The sequence below is a fragment of the Hippoglossus hippoglossus genome, chromosome 15 (genome assembly GCF_009819705.1).
Source record: "Hippoglossus hippoglossus isolate fHipHip1 chromosome 15, fHipHip1.pri, whole genome shotgun sequence".
Classification (NCBI taxonomy): domain Eukaryota; kingdom Metazoa; phylum Chordata; class Actinopteri; order Pleuronectiformes; family Pleuronectidae; genus Hippoglossus; species Hippoglossus hippoglossus.
Genome location: NC_047165.1, coordinates 14846614 through 14871091, shown reverse-complemented (window position 1 = coordinate 14871091; position 24478 = coordinate 14846614). Strand labels below are relative to the sequence as shown.

Here is a 24478-nt window from a genome sequence, read left to right as displayed (position 1 = left end):
TGGATGACATCATGTTTAATGGCATTAGGTCTGGAAAACATAAAAGCAGAAGGAACGATGTCACAATAACAGTAGTTTCCCTATTTTGTGTCAAATTAAAATCATAATCAGACCTTCCTATAACCACAAATGTACAAAATAGCTACAATATAAGACATTATTATTATTAGGCTGAAGCATATCAGCAGTGAAATGTACAAAGGTACAATTGTCTTGTTCTTTTCCCTTTAATTTGAATTCCTTACATTCATTTGTTATTGGTGTGATCCCAGGATTTATCTATGTGTCTGCAGTGGTGGCAGAAGTTTAAGATCTTATAGTTGTATTATAGTAGTACAATGCAATTACAATTCTTAAATTCAAACTGTTAATAATGTAAAAGTACGTACTCTAAGTTATTAGTAAAACTATAAAGTATTAGAGTATTAATAACTCATTATGCAAAATGGTGTCATCAATTTATAAAAAAATGTTATTTGAATATTGCTATTAATTAATGAACTAAGATTAATAGTCATTATTATGATCATTATTATAATTACATTCCACTACATTTATCAATTTATCATCAGCAATATCATATTATTTTATTAGTAGTAGTAGTAGTATTATATATGATACACAATACTAAATTATTATTAAAGTAGATAACAATATCTATCTATCGATCTATCCTTTTTGAGACCTTCAAACGCTAGAGGGCGCCCTGTTTAGACCTGCCCACCACTTCCTGTTTTGTGACCTCTGACCTCTGTGCTGGTGTCAGATCGGCTCCCTCTGTCAGGAGGAGGATTCTGCGGGTTGGAGAATGGAGTCACTCCTTCAGATGAATGGGCTATTAAAGCTCTTTCAGTAGCTTCAGCAGCAGCTACTCCTCCTCTCTTTGAGGATTAACGGAGGCGGGCGGTTTCACGGCTGCTGTCAGGAAACACGGGGCTAGCTTAGCTGGATTTGTTTTGCTACATAGCCAGTTAGCTCTTGGCTAGTCGGTTAGCTAGCCGCCTGTCACCGCTAACTTAAAAAAGGCACCGCTTTCATTGCTGTGCTCAGGAAACCGGCGTGAATCACATGACCAGCGAGGGCTTCTCTCCCCGGGTGACTCCGGGAACGAGTCACTGTCACAATGTGTCCGAGCGCAGTTTCACCGAGTAACGGAACAAGCCTCCGTAAAGTAGCTCGTCATACTGAGCTAGCTCATCTGACTTAGCTCCAGCTCACCACCGTCCACACCTCAGGCAGCGGAGCACAGTGAGGGGACTGTCGGGGTTTGGGTTTGGACGAGCTAACGGGACCAGCGTCAGCTAACCGAGGCTACCGAGGCTAACCAGCATCAGACGGGATACCGTGTCCAAGGACCATGGCGAACGTCACAGACCTGCAAACCAAATACAGCAAGCTGGCACAGGAGTACTCCAAGGTAGGACTCACAACTATCGCTGCTCCTGTCATGGTGACAAGGTAACGTTAGCTGTCAGCGATGAGCAGGAAGGAGGACACCGAGTGCCCATGTGTTGTTAGCATTAGCCACCCCTTTAACGAGTGAAGACAGTGACAGATAGATCAGTGCTGCGGACATTACCAATTCATAAATCAGACCTGATCGTGTTCAAGCAGTTTGAGTGTCGAGGTGTTGACTCACTTTCATGATCCTTATGGTCATTTGTGTCATGGAGGCTGTGAACTAGTTTGTGGTGTTTACTCTTGAGAGGTTCTAATGCTACATGTCACACTCCATTAAAGTAGATATTAGAAAGACAATGACACTAGACATGGTTCAGTAACACAAACTTCAGCCTTTAAGCCTTAAAGCAGATCAGTTAGAACTTATTAAATGATGCCTGATTACTGTCTGTAAGGTGTAAATGGTAAGTCTGTATTTACCTTCATACAGTGGATTTATGTGCAGCACCTTCTTCATCACACACTGCCTGCACAGCTGTCAGGGCAATTTGGGTTTAGTATCTTGCCCAAGGACACTTTGGCATGCAGGATGGGGGAGACTGCTGTCTGGGATCGAACTAGTGACCTTCTGGTTAATGATGAACCACTCGCTCCCCTGAGCCACAGCCGCGTATTGAGGCACATGGGTCTACAGTGTACTGATAATGGCATTGTGAGATCAGATTAGATATGTTGTGGTTATAACTGCTGTCATTTCTTTATGAGTAAAAGTCAAACCCGCTGGGCCCACATTTAGATGCCGTCTCATTCACTCATAGCGTTTGGCGATATTGGCAAAAATCATATCAGGATAAAAATGTTCATATCAGTAGACGTTATTATTTCTGTTAAGTTTAAAGACTGATTTTTGAATTCTTCATTATGGGCAGAAAATGACAAACAATTTTACGAATCTTAAGTAAATCAATTATTTGTTATATCTCCTCGCTGCGTTTACACAATATATACGCATTATATGATTGCTGTTTGCTTCTGAAGAAAATTATGTTGCAATACTTTTGATATTGTTATTGCCCAGCTTGACTCACTCATAAACTGAACTGTTTTAATGTTGTAAACACCAGTCACTCTTGTCACATTTCAAGTTGACAGTGAAAACAGTAAAGCCTGTATTTTCTCCAGTGAGCTGTATGTGCCCTTTGTTTCTGTGTCAGCTGACGGCCAGGGAGTGTGTGCTGCTTCCTGTTCTGCTCTGATCTCCCTGTTTACCAACCACCTCTTTCCTGCACAGAAAGTGCTGACTGTGCAACTGTCGCACATGCTGCAACTGTGGTCAACAGCCACAGAGTAAAAAGCCTTGACTTTTACCTGCAGAATAGGATTAAAAAACAGACACACAAGCATATGACTACGATTTTTCGGTGTGAATACATATCACAAAGTGCATTTCCATCTCAACCCTGATCACTGATGATGTTTTATATTGTTTTTATGTCATATCTCAACAGTTTTCTTTGTCTTTTCACAGCTCCGTGCCCAGAATCAGGTGCTGAAGAAGGGAGTAGTAGATGAACAGGCCAACTCTGTCTCGCTAAAGGTAAATTTACATATTCAAATAACATGAGTATGAGCAGAGCCTGGATAATTGCTGTAAACTCCTACATAATCATATTTGCTGAACAAATTCAGAGGGCCACCTAATTTGACTGTACTTGTTGCTATGGTGCTATTAGTTATGTTATAATTACACATGGAAACTGTACCTGCTGTGCCTCTTTTCAATCAAAGCACAAACTCCAATTTCTGCAGCACTTACTTTAAATCGATAGTAAAAAGAAGACGTGCAGACATGTTATATGCAACATGTGTTTCTCACTAGACACATTTTTTTTTTGGTCACCAGGAGCAGCTGAAGCAGAGGGACCAGAGCCTGAGGAAACAGGAGCAGGAGATGGACAGTCTCAGCTTCAGGAACCAACAACTAGCCAAGAGGGTGGAGCTGCTGCAAGAGGAGCTAGCCACCAGTGAATCCAAGGGCAAAAAGGGGAAGGTGATCATGAGGGCAAATATAAGGATGTAGCTAGTGTGGTAGAGAGTGTACAGGATGTACTGTGTCCTTTTTGTAATGGACATTAAAATTAATTTGATACCACAGACAATTAGCTTTAAGAGTGATATTTGAAATTTACAAGCTCTGTAATGATTACGATCAAACGCTAATGTTTGTGGAGCTAAATTACCATAGTCAACAGTCCCTAATGTAGCTGTAATTTCTGCAGAGTAAAGGAGACTCTCCCTCACAGCATGGACTGCAGACACAGAGTGTATTTGATGAGGACCTGCAGAAGAAGATAGAAGAAAATGAGCGACTTCATATCCAAGTAAGACACCATGCTGTGTTAATAATTGTCTATCATTGTTCTGCACACACAGTGTTTAAAGTGAATGCACCGGGGAAAGCAGTGCATGTGATGGCTCTGTGTTCTGCTGTTCACTCATTAGTTTTATGAAGCAGATGAGCAGCATAGGAGGCAGGAGGCTGAGCTGAGGACACGACTACAGGAGCTGGAGAAAGACTCTGATCAGCACCAGGCTGTTGTGGACGGACTCACCACTAAGTACATGGAAAATATCGAGCGGCTGCAGAGCGACAAGGTGCGTTTAGAGGTGAGGATCAGCAGGACGAGGATGAAGTACGTGATATCCAGTTCAGTTTCTATGACATTCATTAAAATGTGTGTATTTTCCTTTTTTTTTGATAGGTGAAAGCACAGACTCTGGAGAGGGAAGCAAAAGAGTGCAGAATGCGAACAGAAGAGTGGTATATCTCCTTTTTATTCACAATTTGAGAGTAATGTAATTAATCAATGTGGTGGAAGAATTTGCGAATAGCCATTTTCAGATACAAACTCCAGAGAATACCTGCACTATTGGGCCTGGACTTTTTCTCCAGAGTTTGCCATTCACATAAGTGGAACACGGCAGGAAATTCTCCGGTCAGACACGTTCACAACAACACAGAAATCTCCAGAGCGTTCAGGCAAAGGTTTTCACGGCATGTAGAAGACGAGACATAACGTATAAGCTCCACTGCAGAGATCACATTTACACAAGTGTCAGCCCTTATCACCAAAAGCTCTCACATATGTGATTTTTTTGTGCGGAAACTAAACACAATAAACACCTTTGTATCGATGTTGATACAATCTTGGCATTGATAAGATACTAGCATCCTTAATTTTTGAGAATTTGATTATTTACTTTCACACACATTAGCTACACATATATGACATGAACCTTCAACGTAAATTTTTGAGAAATGTAGTTTCGACCCTCAGACTCAGTCATCTATTTAGTTCTATTATTTTCGGTCTGTTTCTCCAGTCAGCAGCAGTTGAGGCGGTGCCAGTCGGAGCTGAACAAACAGGTGAAACAGAGCAGCAGTGTTATCCAGGAGAAAGTGCCCTTCAATGACACCAGTGAGTATCACTCGGACAAAAACAACCTGCTACGGAGCAGGCATCTATTTGCGAACACTGATGTCTGTTTTCACTGATACTTAACAACGTTCTGCCCAGGAGTAAACTGTGTAATGCTACACCACACAATATTGCACAGGAGGAGGAGGAGGAGGAGGCTAAACCATTTATATTTGTCAAGTCAATAAAGTTCAGTGCAGGGGCCGAGGATCTGCTCTGGTTTTAAATGCTTTTCGCTCTCATCCTGCAGAATTTAGTGACTTCAACAGCCTCAATGTTCCACCACACAATCGACGGCACCAGGTGAGTGAGAGAACAAACCAAAGATTATTCATATAGAGCCTGTAATTGTAAATTTATACAGCATTAATTTTAGCCATGTTCATAAAGACATAAACACAATTCATAAAGCTTTATGACTTAACATATTTTGTGTGTTCTTCGGTGGATACAGCTTAAGTCCCGGGATGTGGCAGGTCAGGCTTTGAGCTTCATTCAGGACCTGGTCGCTGCTCTGTTGAACTTCCACTCGTACACCGAGCAGAGAGTTCACATCTATCCCCTGGACTCCTCCATTGAGCCCATCTCCCCGCTGAACCAGAAGGTGAGGCTACCACACCACATGAGACATAACGACAAAGTCTGTCTGGAATAAAGTTACGACTGGTTCTGCATGTGGAAGTAGTATTCAATGACACTTGGAAGCTTTATTTTTCTCTTTACCCAGTTTTCTCAGTACCTTCATGAGAATGCAGCCTACGTGCGCCCCCTGGAGGACAGCTTCCTGCAGTTACACCAAAGCATCACAGAGGACACCGTCACAGTATTGGTGAGTGGTTTTTAGACGGGAACATTTTGTTGCTTGTTTATATTTAAACACTAATTGTGGGGGGTTTTTTGTGACTTGAAGGAGACTGTGGTGAAGCTGAAGACCTTTGCTGATAACTTCTCCTCGTACACCCACTTCCTTCAAAAGATTCTTCCCTACCAGCTGAAAAGGTCAGCCCTGCATGTGTGTGTTAGTGATAAAGAAATGCAGTGGTGGAGGCCGCTCTGATGACTGTCTACTCTTTTCCTTTCAGCCTCGAAGAAGAGAGTGCGGCGACTCTTAGTACTGCTGCTCTCACTGCGAAAAACCAGGAGCTGCAGAGCGACATGAAGAGAATTACATCTGTGTTTGATAAACTGAAGAACTACATTAACCTTTTGGCCTTACCCAGTATGTTATTATCTCCGCTGCTTTTGCCTTAAAGCGCCATAACTGAAAATTTAAATGCAGAATTTGCTTATTTTGAAAGACGGAATGGCTTACTTTCTGCACTGTGTCTCAGGTGTTCAGCAGGACGCCATGCCACAGAGCAGCACCTCAGCTGTCTTCACCCAGCTGGCCGCCTGCCTACACAGTCTCCACGATGCCATTAAAGGTGAGCTGCATTGTGAGCCACTTTTGACCCACAGTCATTCACGACCACCACCAACATACACACATCTTCTGTTTTCACAACAATACACCACCTGCCCAGTGGTTGTGGACTAAATATCCAGGAGCTTTAGTGTAGCGTAAACTTTGGCAGTGTTGTGACACTGCTGTGCTCTACAGTCAGAAAGAGTCACATTTTGGAACAGCCAACAATTTAATGTGTTTAATTAATTAGTAACTTTGTCTGTTATTGATTGTGGCCAAATTTATCTACTGATTCCAAAAATTGCAGTGTCAAATCTGGTGCATTTTGGACACGAAACGTTCAATATTAATACACTGTGAATAAACAGGCGACTAGTGCTCTGCAGCTGCAGTGGCTGAGACTCATCAATACAAATGATGTTGTTGATCACGACAACAGCGCATTCACAGCAACAGCAATAACAACTGATTCTCGAATTTGGAGTTGTGCGTACTGAGTTGAGCTTCACTGAACTTTGAATTAACAGGTGAACAACTCTTTGTGCAGCAGCGTGGCTTCAGGGTTCTGTGGATTGAGTCTAGCTGCAGGTCTTTACTTGCTGCAGCTCAGTTATACTTGAAGGTCACTTTTACAGATTCAGAAAGAAAACTGCAACCATAATCCTCACAGGTCAAGCAAACAGCCCATTCTAAACCAGCATGTAAGGCCACTTCTTAAGGCCACTGCGCTAGCTTACACAAAACCTTCTGTTTTACACAATGAAAATATATCAAATGGTGAAGCTCATTCAAGGAAAATATGCTCTGTTAATGCCTCTCCTGTTTCCTTCTTGTGTTTCCAGAGATGTCAAAGCACTACAACCAGAAGGCCGGCTTAGAGCAGGAGCTCCCCACCATCACCCAGAAGCTCTGCACCACCTCAGAGTGTCTGCTGGGATCTCTGGGCTCGCTGACCAGCAGCACTGGCAAGGTACAGCCAACAGAGGGCAGGCAGCCGCCAGGTTTATGTTTCCTTTACTGCGCGTTCAGTCAATGTGTGTGTCCTTTGATAGCTGTAATTCATAAAGGCTTAATTGCAAATCCCAGTGAATTTTCACTGCAACTGGATTATGTTGGTGAATTGCCACCGATGTGATAACGCAGAATGGCAGGACTCAGGTGGGCAGCAGTGAGATGTTCAAAGATACCGTCCAAATCACAGTTTGTACAGCTGCTCCCCAGTCAGAGTAAAGGGATTAAATGATTTCTCTTTGCGAATCAAGTTAACTGTTGGCTGCTGTGTGTGTGCTGATGGGGAGGCACAGTTCGGTGGGTTGCAGTGCTGAATAACACGCTGGCACGGGATGTGTGGAGTGAGCTGCATTTTGTGAGTGATCCTCTCTGCAGGAAAAAGCTTAATAGCTCAGATGTTTATGACCACGGACACTTGGTGGTGGAATCACTTCTCTGCTGTAAACACACCGGTTAACGCTGGGCATCTGCACTGAGAAACACAAGAATTAATTAGCGTTTAGTTCTCTTTTGTTTGAATAAAAAAAGATGATATTATCACTGTCTTGTTGCAGATCGCCACCTTCTTCAGCAACAACTTGGACTTCTTCACATCCTCAGGATACAGTCCGAGAACCAGCACACTATCCCTCAACCCCTTGCAAGCAGAGAGTATGTTGGCCAACAAAAAGAAAGCAGCCGCTTATATTCAAGCGATCAAAAAGGTTTGTATGCGTTTAAATACCCAGGTCTCGGCTGGTGACAGTAAAAGCCCACGGAGTTCTGAATATTCTGCCTTTTTAAATTGCCTCTTAAAACATTATTTTATGAAAATGTCCATCTGGTTTTATTTCACAGCTATATTATGTTGGTGAATAAATAATACATGTAAATAAATGACTGTTCCCCTACAATTTATTGTTTCTTTATTCAGCCCAGGCCACAGACCGTTGCATACAAAGAAGCCCTGACAAACCGTCGTATACTCACCAGTTCCACTGAGAGCAGAGAGGGTCTCACTCAACAGGTATGACACTCGACCCTCAAACTTCTCCGATAAACTATTTCTGTTTGGAATTTATACATTTTAAGATTTTGCCTTTAAGTTTTAAAGGGGGTTACATCCGTCCAAGAGCTACAACCAGGCAGTAAGTGTTTTGTGGGCAATATAACCTCGAATGAGTCAGCGTGCTAGTGGTTTAATAACGCGGAGATAAAATCAAAATGGTTCCACATGCAGTTATGTTTATTGTCGCTTTGTTTACAATGAGGCACATGAAGATTAAAGAACAAATGAAATGTAGAATAACTGGAAATGGCAGAACAACAGCATCAACAGTTGTCGAGAAAACATTAAGGTATGGAACTGTCGGTCATAAAAGCACAGAAATGAACAAAAATCTGGGTCTTGAATTGACTAAACGCAGTCATGTGATTTTTCAGATGCGGTGCAGAAAGTCGTTCATTAAAGAGCGGTTGTGAAGATTTGAGAAACTTGGACCTGAGGTTGTTCATATTCTGTCCTCAGAGAGTTTAGTGTCCTTTTTCCGTTTTCCTTTGGTCGATATTGCCCTTATTAAATTTCAGTACCAAGGTTATTATCACAACCACAAAGTCTTGAAATGAATCTATAAAGTTAGAGCTTGTTGGGCTTCTGCTCTTTAAGCCTTCTGATCTGGGAACAATCAAGAGCTCGGGATCCGAATCACTTCCATCTTTTACATTGGCACATAAATGTAGTTTTTCAAAGTTTTTAGATCAGATTAAGTTGTAAAACGTGTATGTGGTTTGTTATATAGTTTTCCTCACTCCCTCCTAAACACCGTTGCCCTTTCACTCCTCCCATCCTCTGACCACAAGCTCACTGTCCACTCCTTTCCTCTCCCCGCCGGCCTCCTGCAGGTGATGCAGAGCCAGGAGAAGATCGCTCGGCTGGAGCAGGAGAAGGAGCACTGGCTCCTGGAGGCCCAGCTGGGGAAGGTGCGGTTGGAAAAAGAGAACCAGCGCATTGCGGACCTGGAAGTGCAGCTCGCGGCGGCTCTAGGGGGAAGTCCAAACTCTCTGACAGCTGCAGTCAGCACGCTGGCGCAGAGCCACGAGGAAGCGGAGATGGAGCAGAAAGCGTCAGGGAAAGAGGCTACGCTGTGCACCAGCCTGGTACAGTCACTCCGCTTTGCCTGTTGTTCACTTTTTCACTTGCATAGGAACATTTTCAGCCTGTGTGACTGGCGTCTGATTTGCTTCAACAAAGGGAGTATTATCATTCTTTTTTTGTGGCTCCCCCGCTTAACAAGTTTTTGCTTCAGAACAGAACAATACTGTTGTTTATTCAAGTTGATGCCGAGTTCACAACCCAGAGCTGTTTCTCTCACTCCTCTTTTTACTACTTGTGGATTATCTTAGTTTGGGATTAGGGCTTTCAACAATGCTCAAAGACACTTTACAGGATTAGAAACAACAGAACGCATATAAAAACTATGATTATATAACATACGTCACAACAACATTTAAATATAAGATACAAGTCATAATCAAACGTTAAAAGCAGTTCTGAAAAGGTGGGTTTTATGGAAGTGTTTTACAGGTGGGAAAGATTCTGTTGCCCCAGGTCCGATGTTTGGTCCTGAGTTGAGGTGAGAGGAGGTTGCCCTCAGAGGAGCGAAGGCTGCAGGAGGGAAGGTGGTGGTGCAGCATGTCAAGCCGTTTTCGGACATGAACTCCGGAGAATGTCCGCACAATTGGGTCTGGACTTTCTCCGGATTTTGCCTTTCACATATAAACAATCCAGCAAGAGATTCTCCAGTCCAACGCGTTTCTAACAACACAGAAATCTCAGGTGTGGGGTGGTGCAGCAGGCAGAGCCAGCACGTAACGTAATAATTCCCCTGCAGATATCACACATTTTCGTTGACATCAACGCTGACGTCTCTTGACACCTTCTTCAGTTCCTTCAACATGTATGACACTGCTTTTTTCATCCTGAGATATTTCTACTGTTTTCAGGGTTTTGAATCTGTCGCGTGTTAGGAACATTATCCACACTCGCTCGCGGTTGAAAGGTCGGGAGGATCTCCTGCTGTGTTCTCACATGAGCTCATTCGGACATTCTCCAGATGCTTTTCCCACAGGGACTGGCAGGAGAAACCCTGAAGAATGTCGGGAGCATCTCACTCGGAGATTTGCGTTCTCACATACAGCCCCTTCCGAGAATGTCAGGAGATTATCCGGAGTTCAGTGTATGTGTGAAAGCAGCGACAGTGAGCTAGAAGGGGGGTTGGTATTTGTGAGTGAGCAGAAGGACTTTGAATTGGATCCACTGTGGGAAAGGGCGCCAGTTACGTTTCTGAAGGATGGGTGTGGGTGGTTTGCCCCAGCGGTTTTAGAGACCTGTCTGTGGACATCTGATCTATGATTTCCTCTCTGACACTCTGATTTATGATGTCGTTTCCAGGTCGGCATGTTGTGCACCACGTCCACAGTTGAACATGTGAGTTGTAATACACTTACCCAATAAACAGACTTCCCAAAATATACGAGTTTGGGTTTCGAGAAGCATCTAATCTCGGTGGATGTTGTGTCTGTGTTTGCAGGCGGGAGACGAGGAGTCCAGGGAGCAGCTGATAAAGACTCACTACATGGTCAGAGTGGGAGAGCTCACCACCCAGCTGCAGATTTCCGACAGTAAAGCTGTGCACTTCCACTCTGAGGTGAAGCTCTTACTACAGTGCTTTTATTAACTGCATCCTAAAGCAAAGACCTCTTGATCGCACACAGCCTTTCTAACCTCACATGTAATCCGGAAAGTGGTATGGAAACTTATAACCTCCTCTAATCTTTTAGTACAGAACAGTCACTTCCCTCATGTGTTCCTTTCTATAAATACAACTATTACGACTATTTTATGTCTGCCTCTGTAATGGAGAAACAGAAACGGAAGTTAACCTTGTTCTTCTTTTATTCTCATATAACTATTAACTTTTTTTTTTTTAACTGACAAATTGAGGCCTAATATTTTTAGTATTGCGTGGAAGCTTGATCTGAATTTAGATACTTGTCTAAGTGACTTCCTGTGGCATTGTGACTAACTGGCATGTCCGTCATCCTCATTTTGTATCGTAGCAACAGGAAAGCGCCTGATCTTGAGTCTGTGTCTCAGGTATTAAACTGTCACTTTTTCCCAGTGTGCATTCTTGACACTGTCCTAAAATGGATGTATTTCCCACTGAAATATATGTTGCAGCTTTTCTCTAAACTGTGCGAGAAACGCATCAGGGGAAAGCAGACGTTTACTTTGCTTTTGTTCTTCCTAGTGTCGCGCTTTGGCCAAGAGATTAGCCATAGCAGAAAAATCGCGTGAGACACTGAGCGAGGAGGTCAAGGTGGCAAATCAGAACATCACACGCTTGCAGGTAAAATTGAGTCACTTTGCCAAAGAGCTTCCAGTCCAAGAATAGACATCAGCCTCCCTCCTCACTCGTATTGTAACTGTGTCTTCTGTCATCCAGGATGAGCTGACTACGACTAAGAGGAGCTACGAGGACCAGCTCAGCATGATGAGCGACCACCTGTGCAGCATGAACGAGACTTTGAGCAAGCAGAGGGAGGAAATCGACACGCTCAAACTGGGCAGCAAGGTACGCACAGACAGATTCCTGTTATCTCTGCTTTTATTCCCCTTTTGAATTCAAGTTCCCTCTCAGGTTTGTGTTGAGCGGCCACATACTATCACTCTGTGTAAATTGATCTTAACGATCCATCACTAAAGAGCAGTGATAAAACAAAACTTCTTCAAAGAGTGTGAAGGATAGTTTCAGCAAAGTGTGACGTTGTAAAGTTCCTGTCAGTTGAGAGGTGAACCGGGGAGGTCAGCTGTGGTGTGTGGTGGTTGCTCGTAGGTCTAATGGGATAAGCACCTGCAGGAGCCATCTGAAAAAGTCATTAAGTTCAAGCTGCCGAAACGGAGAGGCCTTTTAAAGCGAGCATGTTCCTGCATGTTACACACACACAGCTGTATGTTGGGAAGTTACAGGACCGAACACGTTTGGTGACGATTTTCTCTTGAAGTCCAGAAACCAGCCTCAGCATGTCTTTCGATTTTGGGAAAAAATGCGAATCAAACCTGAGCCATGTCAGCTTACTGCACTTGAACGCAGCACAGTGCTTTTAATCCTAACCCTGGATGTGTGAACTGAGTCATATGTTTTTTTGTTTTTCTTTCCTTTAGGGAAATGCCAAAAAGAACAAAGGTCGCTAGAGCTGCCCTCGGAACTCTGGCTCCATTTGGTTTCACAAAGGTCACCTTGAGTGATGAGCTGGACTGTGGAGCCTCCCAGCAGCGTCCTGGTACCAACACAACCACTGTCTCCAAACCACAGGACGGCCACATGAGCCTCAGATTCCTCTGCTGTCGGACAGTGGCAGTACAAGTGAGCTGCATGGAGGCTGCAACACGTTTGACCGAAGAAGCTTCTGTTTTCCCCCCTTTTCCTTGACACAGCACCAGTTATAACAAACACATGATTCGCTGAAAAATATCTGACGTTTTCTGAAACTGCACCGGAAGCTGCTACTTGACCTTTGGGACCATGCAGAGTGGGAGAGAAACCGCTTTTCCTCAACAAGGACAGAGGAAGATAAACAGCTGACAGCAGTAGAATTTGCTCACTGATGTCAAGACTTGAAGACCAAACCCTGTCGATCAGTGTGTGTACATTTCCCGCTTAGTGTACATGTGAGAGAAAATGAAACTGCTCATCTGCGAGAGCAGTTGAACAGAGCAAATGTTGGTGTTGCTGTATGTGTGTTGTCTCATTTTGTGACTGTGGCACCAGGCTTTACAACATGTTCGTACTGTTTCACGCTTACATTTTTTTAGATCAAATTTCACACTATTGATTAAAACTATTTGTTCCAATGTCTACAGAAAGCAAAATACCCCTTATAACACACACACACATACATCATGAACTTCAATGAAGAAGGGCTTTAAAACCTGAATGAACAAATGACAAAGACACACTTGAATTAGTTCTACATTTTGGAAACGTTTCAATCCTCTCGAGGAGGTGAGCAGAAAAAAAAAGAAGTCTGCCCTGAAGCTCTGATTAATGGTGTCTACCGAGACAAAAAGGGTGAGATGGGCAGGTCGGAGCTCGTAAAACGGTGTCAGTCTGTCTCTGTCTCTGTGAAGTCACTCTGTAACAAGTCGTTTTTATCACCAAAGTAAGTGTGGATGTGCACCGGTGGGGCGACGGTCTCTACATTCATGTTGTAATGTGTATGGATAAAAAGGGTTAGTATGAATATACCAATTTCAAATCACGATATAATTGTACTGTATAATTTTTTGCAAAATATATATAAAAGGCTTTTATTCAGAGGTTACAAATCTTTATTTTACACAAAATTGGGAAAACTAAATCTGCATTCATTTAACTCAACAAGCCTGATTCCTGGGTGTGTCGTACAGGAGTCAACACAGTGCAAGTGCTGCTTGGACAACCCGATTCATGAGTCATGGCAAAGTGCAGTGAACACTTACAGTAAAAGAGAACGTCTCCGGCTTGTAGTGACATGAGACAGCTGAAAGAAAAAAGAAAAAGCCCAGCAGTGATGATGACTATTCAAACCTTCTCCACCTGCCAGCAAACCTCTTAATCACAGAGATTTACCAACACAGCCCTGAACTGCTAAAAGAATACTCGATTCTCAAAGTGTAACCCATTGAAAAGCACATTTAAATATGTGTCACATAATAAAGAGCTTGCTCGACACTAAAATGCGTCTTGTTTTCAGATTTATCTGCTCAGCAAGGAAGCTGACCTAACTTTTGGGGAGTTGGGGGAGACTGGGATTTTAAATTCCCTATAATTTAAAAAAACACCCTGTAACACACCCTCACCACTGGGAATTGAGGCAGCACCATTAAACAGGACATATGAGAAGTGGAGGATTACTGTTTGATGCCGTCACTTTGTTTTGGAAGGGAGAACGTGTCATTTTAGTAGAATTTATGATGCTTTCATGTACTGTTGGTTTTCAGCTGGAGAGGCCGAAGCAGTAAAAAGTAGTAATAACCACCACTTGTTTGTACACTGAAGAGATACAGGCAGACAAACTGAAAAAACAACATAGTAAAACTATTTGTTTTCTTTATTTTGAATCCAAGAAGCACATGTGTCTGCAGAATTGTTATTATTACACATACATGAGACATGCAGGGTGGTGGAACAGTGACCCACCCGAATGTCCTGCTTGAAAAAATGTGTAGTTACTTCTCTAATGCAGGACAGACTTTGAAGTAGTTTTGTGTATCTTATGTTAACGTGATGAAAAGACGAGTTGTTACTTATATTCTTCATGATATACGGCCTACTTCATTTTTTTATTATACTGTTTTATTGTCTGTGATTCACCCGTAAGCCAAAGTTGCTAACAGACATTAGGGGTGGAGCAGTGTGCCTTCAGTCTGTGGACCGAGATGAACATGTCTTCTTCATGTGTCTTAGGATAAGCTACAGCAGAGGTCAACGACAGGGTCAAACCGCAGGAGAAGTCCCCACCAGATCATATTGATTAATAATGATCATTTTTATTTCACCATATCGGACTGAGACATTGACTTTCACAGAGTCTTGGGTGCTGATCTCCGTCATGGCAACAACTTTCATACAATCACTGCCTCTTAAGCAATTTGTCTACAAAACAAAAGCACAGATTTTGTTGCTGCAATGCTTTATATCGCGCTGAACTACAGAGCTTTTATTTTGAATAGTTGCGAACTTGGGTCTGAAGATTGTGTCGATTGCTCAACAGACCTCTTAAATAGCCGACATACAATGTATGAAAAAACACCAGCAGCATTCAAACTTTGTATATAAACCACACACATGAACAGTTATATTCAGTTTCATTTTATGAAAAACCTTGACTATAAAATCGTCATTTCAGATAAACCAGGTAGGATGAACACAAAGTTTGTTAACTTCACTCTGCACCAGAGACTGTTTATAAAAAGCTCTGCACACCACGTCCAGCACACAAACAATAAAAAGTGACAGTGTATTGAAGAACTGTTTGAGGAGGACTCACTAATGACAAGGAATAATTCTGAAGAGGCTCAGGAGCTTTAACACAGGACAAGAACAGAACATATCAAACAGGCAAGTTTACAACGGGTACTGCAGTATTTTTATTTCATTCATATTAACATACTGTGTTTTCATTAATATTGAACATACTGCTTGTCCAAATCGCACCAAATTTGACACTGAACTTCCCTCTGCCACTAAGAATACACATGCCAGGTGTGAAGACGATTAGATGAACAACATACACCACATACAGTCAGACAGACGTTGGTGGAATTAGTAGGTAGATGATGGTAAAAGGCTTATTTTTATTTATTTTTATGTTTACATTAATGTTGTAGGCTAAAAAAATCACCAAGTGGGAACATTAAATCAAAGCACGTGTGATTTGTAACATTTAATTCCCAACAATGCTGACACAACCAACGGGCCTATCATGTTTTTTTGAATTCCCTCTAATCATTCAGCCTAAAGGTTTGTGTTTGTTGTGTGTTGGCTCCAGTTGTTGTTAATGTGCGCGCCCAATGTCCGGATAGAGAGATGTCCTACACTCCTGAAGGCAGCAGCAGGAGCAGCAGTGTGTTCATTCCTGCAGTGTCCCGTGTGTGTGTGTGTGTGTGTTCGTGTGTATGTGTGTGTGTGTGTAGTCGGGAGGGGAATCGCTGTTATAACTCGCAGGATTTACTCTCTGCCATTTTGGAGCAAACCGGCGGACATCAGGAGCGGAGACGAGGAGTCATGACCTGGGCCAGTGAACTTCGTCTGTGACTCCGTGTGAGTTTCTCTCCGTGTTTTGTTTTAAATGAACTCCGTGTTAGAAACTCCGTGTTTAGAACAAAGTGGACGTGGACTCGGTTTGTTGTCAGTCGTCCGCTCGGTCGCTGGCGCATGTTTTTGTGCGTCTCCCCGCAGAATAAAAGTGCGACCGGAGTTGAAACAAAAAAAAAAAAACCGCGGAGCGACAAGTTAGCATCAAAACAACGGCGCTGAGCGGAGCTGCCCGGCGCGCGGGGGGAAGCGGGGCCTCGGTGTCCGGGGGACATGGACCCGAGGCCCGGCTGTGAGGAGGGTGACAGCACGCTGCTTGTGTTTGCTCTCTCCAGGCGCTATGAGGGGGGGGGGGGAAACAAATGTTGTTGTTTACCCGGCGACTGGCGTGTGAGCCAGACATCAGTGGCCCCGCACTGTGGGGTGTGTGGCAACAACCAGAACGAGTTATTCACACATGACCCACTCTCTTCAATGGTAGTTTAATGTGCTGAAAACTTCAATGTGCAGCTTTCCTAATGGAGTTTGGCAAGAAACCACACTGTCATGGACCCGTTCTGAAGCCGACACCAGTCATTTGAAGGGAGACTGTTTGTTCCACGGGGTTTAATTTACTTTTGGCTGAAATGTAGTGTGACAGCAGCGAGGGTGGAGAGTAGCAAACTGTCATAAAGTTTGCTAACGTTAGCTAACGTGTAGCCATGTTCACTGCTGGCTCATGCTGCTACCAGCCAGGATACAGCAGAAGACACCCAGTGTTTAAATGGTGTGTTTTATTGTTTATGAAGTCTTTGTGAAGTTTTTGTGTAGCTGGACTACAAGGCCAAAGTCTCGTTGTGAGATTACTGTGAAACACACATCTATGCAAGTGTGTGTTTTCCATGAGTCAGTGACTTTGTGCCTGAATGACTGAGATCAACATTAGATCCAGACCGATATGACCGATATTGGGGAGAAACTTTAGACCTTATCAAACCCTCACGACAAGATGTGTGTTTAACCATAAACTTGATGATGAATAACTATAAATACAGTTCAAAGTACAAGAGATCTTTGTTTGTCTCTGTGCAAATGAAACTTTGTGGGAAGTTAGCCTGTAGATGCTTAATAGTAGGAAAACACAATAAAAAAAGAATATAGATATTGTAAAAACATGTATATCTAAAAACAGAGAAGGTAAACAAATCCATAAAAACAAAATACCTTTTTGTGAAATGTAAACATAGATGCTAGAATTGTTTTGCTTCCTGTAAAATTCAAGTTTTCATACATATTTAAAAGTCGATACCATTAAGTCTGCCAAAGGCTCAAATCGTCCGGTTTTATCGGGCAACAAATGTATCTGTCGGCAAATAACTTCTATTTGATAACGACACGCTGAGCAAACAGTGGATAAGTGTTTTAAACGCTTGCCTGAAAGATTTACACAAACAAACATCTCTCATTCATTCAGTCATTCCTGCTCGATGTTTTTATTCCAGTCTTGATTTTCTGAAGTGGAACAAATCCCTACAGCGAATGCAGGGAGTCCCGTAATGAAACTATATTGATTATCTTACATAATATTGATCCATTTAGAGTGTTTTTAGTGCGAGGAGACCAAACACAACAAGCAGCTGCACCCAGTTCTCTGCTGTGTTTAAAGGGAGGACACCGCTCACTTTGCAGCCTGGAAGTGTGTCCTCTCATTTTCAGCTCTGCCCTTTACATGACATAATCATTGTGGTCATAACAGTAGTACTCTCCTGTCAAATTAAACAAGGGGATGTCTCATTTTGTTTGTTTCTTCTTAGAGGACTGTTTAAATAATCTAGTGCTAGTGTGAAGTAAATATCCAGAGGATCCAACAGGAACTGATCTCGTTTCATCAGGAAGCATCTGTTCGCTCAGTTTAAGTTCAAATGTCCGTGTGTGTGTGTGTGTGTGTGTGTGTGTGTGTGTGTGAGCGAGCAGCAGTTTTATCCTTGAACCTCGATAGTTTCCTCTGAAGTCATCAAAAACAAAGTGATCCAGTATTAATTGAGGTCAAATTACGTAGTTTTGTTCCTGACTCAGACAGTTTCATTTCCTGATTGTTGTTCCTTTTTGTGACTTTAACTGTCTCTGAGTTTGAAAAAAGTTCTCACGATATTCCAGATGATTCCACAGAGCAGTTTTTAAGGCTTTGCAAATTAAAGTGCTGACTGCTCTCCTACAGACGACAAATGCGCCTCTTTGGCAACGTATAATGACTCAGTTTGACCCAGTGATTGTTATAATTACGTTACTTCAGACTTTAAGCTGTTGTCCATGAGGTGTGCGGGTGATTTTGCCTACTCCAGGTATAGCAAGTGCAGTAATTAGTCTAAGTATAGTAATAATCAGTCAGTGATGAGGAACCTGAGATACTCATGGGATTAGCCTACTGTTTGTTTTTAATTGCAGTGCTGCAATTTGACCTGGAACAAACCTGCACAGTGTTTGGGAGAGAAACTTGAATTCCTGTGAGAATTCTTCATATTTTAGGTTATATATAATTATAAAAGTAATTCCTCATGTTTATACAGTTCCTTTTGAGGGTTAGTTCAAAATTAATGTCCCTTCTAATCCCCTATTTCAGTCTTTGTTACTGTTTAGTTTAGTTTGACGGTGATAAATAACCAGACGCAGCAGAATAGATGACCTGTAACTCTGGTGCATTTACGAAATTTGATAAAAAGTGACATTAAGATAATATTTGTTGTCGGTTCACACGGATATAGCGGGCTGGTATTTCCTGTGTGCAACGCTGCTTGTCCCAGAGGAATGCGTGGAATGTATTCTTTTGTCCTCTGTAGATTTAGCAGCTTCTCATTTCTGCACGGGCAGTGCTGCAGAGCCCGGGAAGAGACGAGCGGCTGGAAATCAGTCTGAGAGACTGTTCAGTAACCCCCCGCGAAGAGCTCATACTTCTCTGTGCCCGTCGCTTTGAACCAAAGCCGAGGGATTCTTTGAGTCGGGAGGGGAGGGATGAACTTGTGGAAACGTCTGCGCGCCGCCACAAACATCCTCTCATTACAAAGATGTTCTCCGGCGTTTGAAGACTTGTCAATCCACCACCCTGAACCAGAGCCCCCCTCTTCCCTGTTTATTTATAGCTTAGAGGAACTTGCCACTGGATGTGTCCATCATGCAATCACATGGCTGTGATCCTGGAGGGAGGAGGGAGGCTGTAATTGAGGCTGCCTGCTTTCAATTATTTTTCATTTTTGTCATGGGGACATGAGGCTTTCGCATCTTGAAAGTGGCTTCTCTGAAGCTTCAGAGCCAGATGTTAGTGAGAGGACATCAAAAGACAGATTGTGATCGAGTAGCAGGACGATTATCTGTGGGATTAGCCTGACTACCACCAGTCTCCAGTAATATTCCCACCCTTTTTCATCAGTGAATACCTGTATTGAAATATGTTCTGCAGATCTAATATCACACCGGCTAAAACCATTCATTTTCCAGAGGCGCCTTGCAAGTTTAACAGCTCTGTACCCTTTGTGAAGCTTGGCGCTGCACCAGCTGTTGTGCCACATTATACCTGCGTCTCACAGCCGACTTCATGCTGATAAATGAGGCGGGATCTTTGCCACCATGGCTAACATCTCTCACTTGCATTTTAGAGCAGGCCTTTGATGAAATGGCTTCTCTCACCTGCATTTCAGAGCAGGCTTGCACTGAAATATTTAGATTATGCTCATTTCAAAGCACAGTATATATAAAAAACTACTTTTTACCTCATCAATTTGCAGTATACAACTTTTGAACTCCCGAAACGTAGCAAGTTATTACTTGCCCCCAGGTGAACAGCACGCGTGGAGAGCAAAAGAGGCAGGGAAAATTGATCGAAATGCTTCGGCTATTGGCTTCTTAATTGATCTGCGTTCATATGCAGATTAATTAATAATAGAGATTAACCAAAATGTCGTCTGGACCTAAAACACCAAAGTATCACTGTTTGTGTTTTGTGTGGATAGACGTTTGACTGTTGGGATTTAATTAAAAAAGAACTACTTGAACTGTAAACAGTCTACAGTTAAAAGAAGAGGGACCCTTGGCCTGTAAATCCACTCTCTGCGCCAAAAGTCCCAAAATACTGTCCGTCGCCCCGAGAGTCTAATTTGTCATTCGAAGATAGCCAGTGGGCTCTGAGGTTGTAAACACAATTACAGTGGCAACATGGCAATGTTTTATTTGCCTCACCCATTTAAATTCAATTCAACTTAATTTGTAATGCGCCTAATCACAACATACATTATCTTGAGACTCTCAACACAGTAGGGTAGAGACCTCACAGTATTATAATATTAAGAAAAATACCCCTGGCTTTAACCTCACAGATCAAATTAGTGTTAAATAAACACACTCATGTAAATTACAGCCTGTTTTACATCACTGCTGCAAAATCAGGAAAAACAAGAAAGTGATAATGAACAAATCCCAGAAGCCCTCTATCTTCGCAGGCTTATTTCTCACTTTATAGCTAAAAGATGACACTGTTCCCACTGTTGTGACCGAGAACTTGCCAGACAGCTCAGTTAATAAATGTGTGCATGAGAGATTCTCCAGAAACTTAAAAAAAATGTACAAAAGGGAAGTGTCTGTGGTGTGAGAGGGAAAAATCTCCTGCTGCGTCTCTGAACTGCAGAGTGCCTGGTTCAGTTTCCACTCAATTCCACATCAATTGAACTTTAGTTAATTGTGGTGTTAACAGATATGAACTTGTTCCAGGGCTTCAAGGTCAGTCTCTCATTAAGCTTTCATGGAGTACATTAAGGAAATATGTTTTATTTATACCCCCAAGGGCTCTCTTTTCTACCGACAGCATAAGCTGACTTGTTCATACTTTCAAGTTGAGAACTGATCTGTTCAAAATGCTACATTTGGAATATCTTCAGTTATTTCATTGTTTTCTAATTCTTCTAATGTGTTCTCTTACAGAAGAGAAGGTCTTGAAGTGGGGGATAATTAATCCAGCAAAGGAGGACGTTTTTTTTTTTTTGGGACCGGACACCAGTCTTCTACAGCCATGTGTTCGACCAATCATTCAAACTGGGTCACGTTTGAAGATGACAACACACCCCTCTCCTCACCTCAGAAGCCCTTGCCGGCACCAGGCCTTATCAAAGCCTCTGTACCGCGTCCCAATGGTCTGAAATTAGTGCTTCCTCCAATCAGAGACACTTCCTGGAGCTTCAGTCCTTCCCTTGAATCTCCTCAAAGCCACTCGAGTCTTAGTGGAAGTTCCTCTGTACCATGTAACACACCCTTTAGCACTCCTGTAAGTGGGGCACCTAGCAGTGTGTCCCCGCTTCCCTCCAACACATGGGAAAAGAACGACTTCTTCCGGAGTTTGTCCAGCGCTTCGACCACCTCTGCCCCTTCTCCTGCACCAGAGGCCTTAAATCAAACCTCAGATGGACCAAGACCTTTTCCTTCTTTCCAGGGGAACTCAGGACACTATAACCCTTTCTGGGACGGATCTAGACACAGTGCAGACGTGGACAGTTCCTCCTCTGACTCAGAATGTGACAACAGCCTACCACGTTTCTTTATTCGGACCAAAGACGGCCACGAGCCTCCACGTGACCAACTCCAGAGCTCCTTCTCCTATGTTTGCCACAAACTAGAAGGCTTACGAGCACAAACGGACCATGAAACAGAGACAGAAAAAGATGGGGAGAGGCGTCTAAGTTGCAGAACTGAGGTGTTAAGTGAGGACTCATCTCATTTTGTTCCTCGAGGTCTGTATCGTACACAGAAGAGAGACGGCTGGTCTGTCATGCTCAGGATCCCTGAAAAAAAGAACCGTATGTCCTCTCGACAGTGGGGGCCGATCTACCTCCGCTTGTTGCCGGGTGGTGTGCTGCAAATGTACTATGAGAAAGGGCTGGAGAAGCCATACAAGGAGTTCCAGCTTCTCCCACAGTTTAGGCTCTCGGACCTTAAACTTGAAAGCTACGGCGAGCCCCGCAAAGTCCTCGCGGTCAGGGTGGAGCATTTCTCCTACATAGAAAAGAAACGCTATCACCCGAAGTTGGAGGTTAGTCATGAGGCAGAGGTGGAGCAGCTGCTCAAGTTCGGCTCCACGGTGCATGAGGACATCGAGGACCTGGTAGTCACCATGGAAGAGGAAATCTTCAAACTGTGTGTACACCATCAGCAGAGGCGGCACTACGAGGAGCAGGAGCTGTCGTTGCAGATCACTGATCATATCTGGATACAACTGGATAAGTCGGGAGGAGTCATAGAGCGGACAGGATTCACCCAGATTCACTGCCTTGCTTTTCTGAATGGACTAGGGGATTGTTTTCTTGCCCTTAATGATCTGGGGCTGCTGCGCTCTAACTCCAGCTACGGGTCGGACGAGGGCAGCGAACTCTGGATGGAGATTGCCGACTGTCATTTCCACAAATGTGTGAATGAGACAGAGTTTCTGAGGTCCCGACTGGTAAAGTTCTCACCTCCTGACGCGTGCCGAGTTGAGCTGATGCGGTACAAGACGACAACTCTGGGTTGCACAGAAATTCCTTTCTCAATCAAAGCTGTGGTCACAGTTCAAGGTGCCTATGTGGAGCTCCAGGCCTTCCTCAACATGTCGGCAAGCTTCCCTTCTTCTGTAGGGGGGTCTGACAGGTACCCACTGTGTGAGAATGTAGTGATCCGTGTGCCGGTGCCAGGCGACTGGGTCAAAGTGACACAGACAGTGGCCTTGCTGCGACAGAGGTCACTGAAAGCCCGTATGAACAGAAACGCCTGCTTGGGCTCTGTCAGCAGTGCAGACTCGCAACCTGTCATGCAGGTGTCCATCGGCACTGTCAAGTATGAGAATGTATATTCAGCCATCGTGTGGAGGATCGAGAGGCTGCCAGCGAAAAATATGGGTAACGCATTTCTGAGAGATACATTTTAGCCTCCCTGCACCACAGCCTAACAACTCAGTTTCTCATTAGCTACCTGGCCCTGTTTACTTGTGCATATTCACAGTATGTTTGCCTCTTAGTGGTGGTCACTACAAGTGACCTTTGTTTTCTTTTTTTGCAGCAGTGGATCATCCCCATTCCTTCTCCTGCAAGCTAGAGCTGGGATCTGATCAGGAGATCCCAAATGACTGGTACCCTTTCGTCACGATGGAATGTGAAATAATGGGAGCAGTCGTGTCACAGACCAGGGTGAAGTCTCTGGGCACCGCGAACGACATCCAGCCGCAGAAACATCTGACCAGCTGGACACGATATCACTGTCAGGTAAGATGTTTAAACAGAAGGAAAATTATGTCTTGTTTCAATGCGTGCGCCAATTTTAATGTGCGACTTACTTAATGTTGTGTTTTTTTAGGTGGAAGTGGAGAAGAAATGGATTGAAACAGAGCCAGAGAGGCAATCAGGCTGTATGACACAGTGACGATTAAAGAAGCTCTGAAGACGACGTTATCCTTTTGGTCTACGACATTTCCCGAAACCTTTTTGATCGTCAAAAGGGATAACAACAAAAAAAAAACAAGAACAACAGGGTGATGAGGGACTTTCTGCTTATATCCGGTGTCGCATTCATCTAATTACACATAGCCTGGTAATCAATTTTGTATCCTTTTCATTGAGACTGAATTAGTCTAGACCTAATCAAAACTTTAACATTGTCATTTTACCTAGCACTTTACATGTAATAGATTAATTAATTGTAAGATTACAGTTTATATGAGTACTGTATATAAGCTTGCATTTGCATCATCTGCACTGCTCTCCAGAATGATTGGCAACAAAGGTTTGCCAAACAGACTGAATGAGATAAAAGGCATCAGTAATGAGAAATATTCACTGTGTGTTAGAAAAACAAATTGCCAGCAGAGGTTTAGGGTGTGACCCTTGTTGTTGCCCTGCATTGTTTAAACATGACCTAGTTACAAACCAGTTCATTTAGGTACGACTCCTCTGTTTCTACTAAATATATTTTTTTCAGAAGACACGTTTACATGGAAACCAATATTCCAATATTAACCCAATTAAGACAATAGTCTGAATAAGACTTTGCCATGTAAATACATTTTGGGATTACCTTTACCTGAATAAGTTCATACTCGGGATATGTGAAGTATTCTGACCTTAGTCGCATTATGAAGACATGTATACTTATTAATCGCAATATAAGGTCGTATTCCACTTTTCACAGCATTTAGCGAGATCGACTTGCAGCAGTTACCAACTGCTTGACGACGCATGCCCTGGGTTGGAGTGTTAACAAGCAGTAGGACGTAATGTTGGCATGAGTCAAAATCAGACTATGCTCTGTAACATGTAATTGACAATATTAATAACGTATTCTATTAGCAACTCATAAAC

At 43.1% G+C, this 24478-nt stretch overlaps 2 protein-coding genes across 3 annotated transcripts; both read left to right on the top strand.

Annotated features, from left to right (window-relative positions):
• Positions 1–735: 735 nt before the first annotated feature.
• On the top strand, positions 736–14050 carry ppp1r21 (protein phosphatase 1, regulatory subunit 21). 2 transcript variants are annotated; one of them, XM_034608658.1, is made up of 22 exons: positions 736–1417; positions 2930–2998; positions 3305–3451; positions 3705–3782; positions 3904–4068; positions 4164–4222; positions 4786–4880; positions 5131–5183; positions 5335–5484; positions 5608–5709; positions 5791–5879; positions 5963–6099; positions 6212–6304; positions 7128–7255; positions 7851–8000; positions 8210–8302; positions 9178–9432; positions 10727–10762; positions 10866–10982; positions 11586–11684; positions 11781–11909; positions 12500–14050. In XM_034608658.1, exons 1-22 carry the CDS (start codon positions 1358–1360, stop codon positions 12527–12529), a joined length of 2334 nt encoding a protein of 777 aa, XP_034464549.1. In that variant the 5' UTR covers positions 736–1357; the 3' UTR covers positions 12530–14050. The 2 variants fall into 2 exon arrangements, with proteins under 2 accessions (XP_034464549.1, XP_034464548.1); XM_034608657.1 differs by having other exon boundaries at positions 737–1417; positions 3681–3782.
• A 1890-nt stretch (positions 14051–15940) lies between these two features.
• On the top strand, positions 15941–23620 carry LOC117775373 (stonin-1). The gene is made up of 4 exons (XM_034608457.1): positions 15941–16139; positions 21081–23023; positions 23184–23386; positions 23478–23620. The coding sequence occupies exons 2-4, from the start codon at positions 21169–21171 to the stop codon at positions 23541–23543; spliced, it is 2124 nt and encodes a 707-aa protein (XP_034464348.1). The 5' UTR covers positions 15941–16139; positions 21081–21168; the 3' UTR covers positions 23544–23620.
• Positions 23621–24478: the final 858 nt, after the last annotated feature.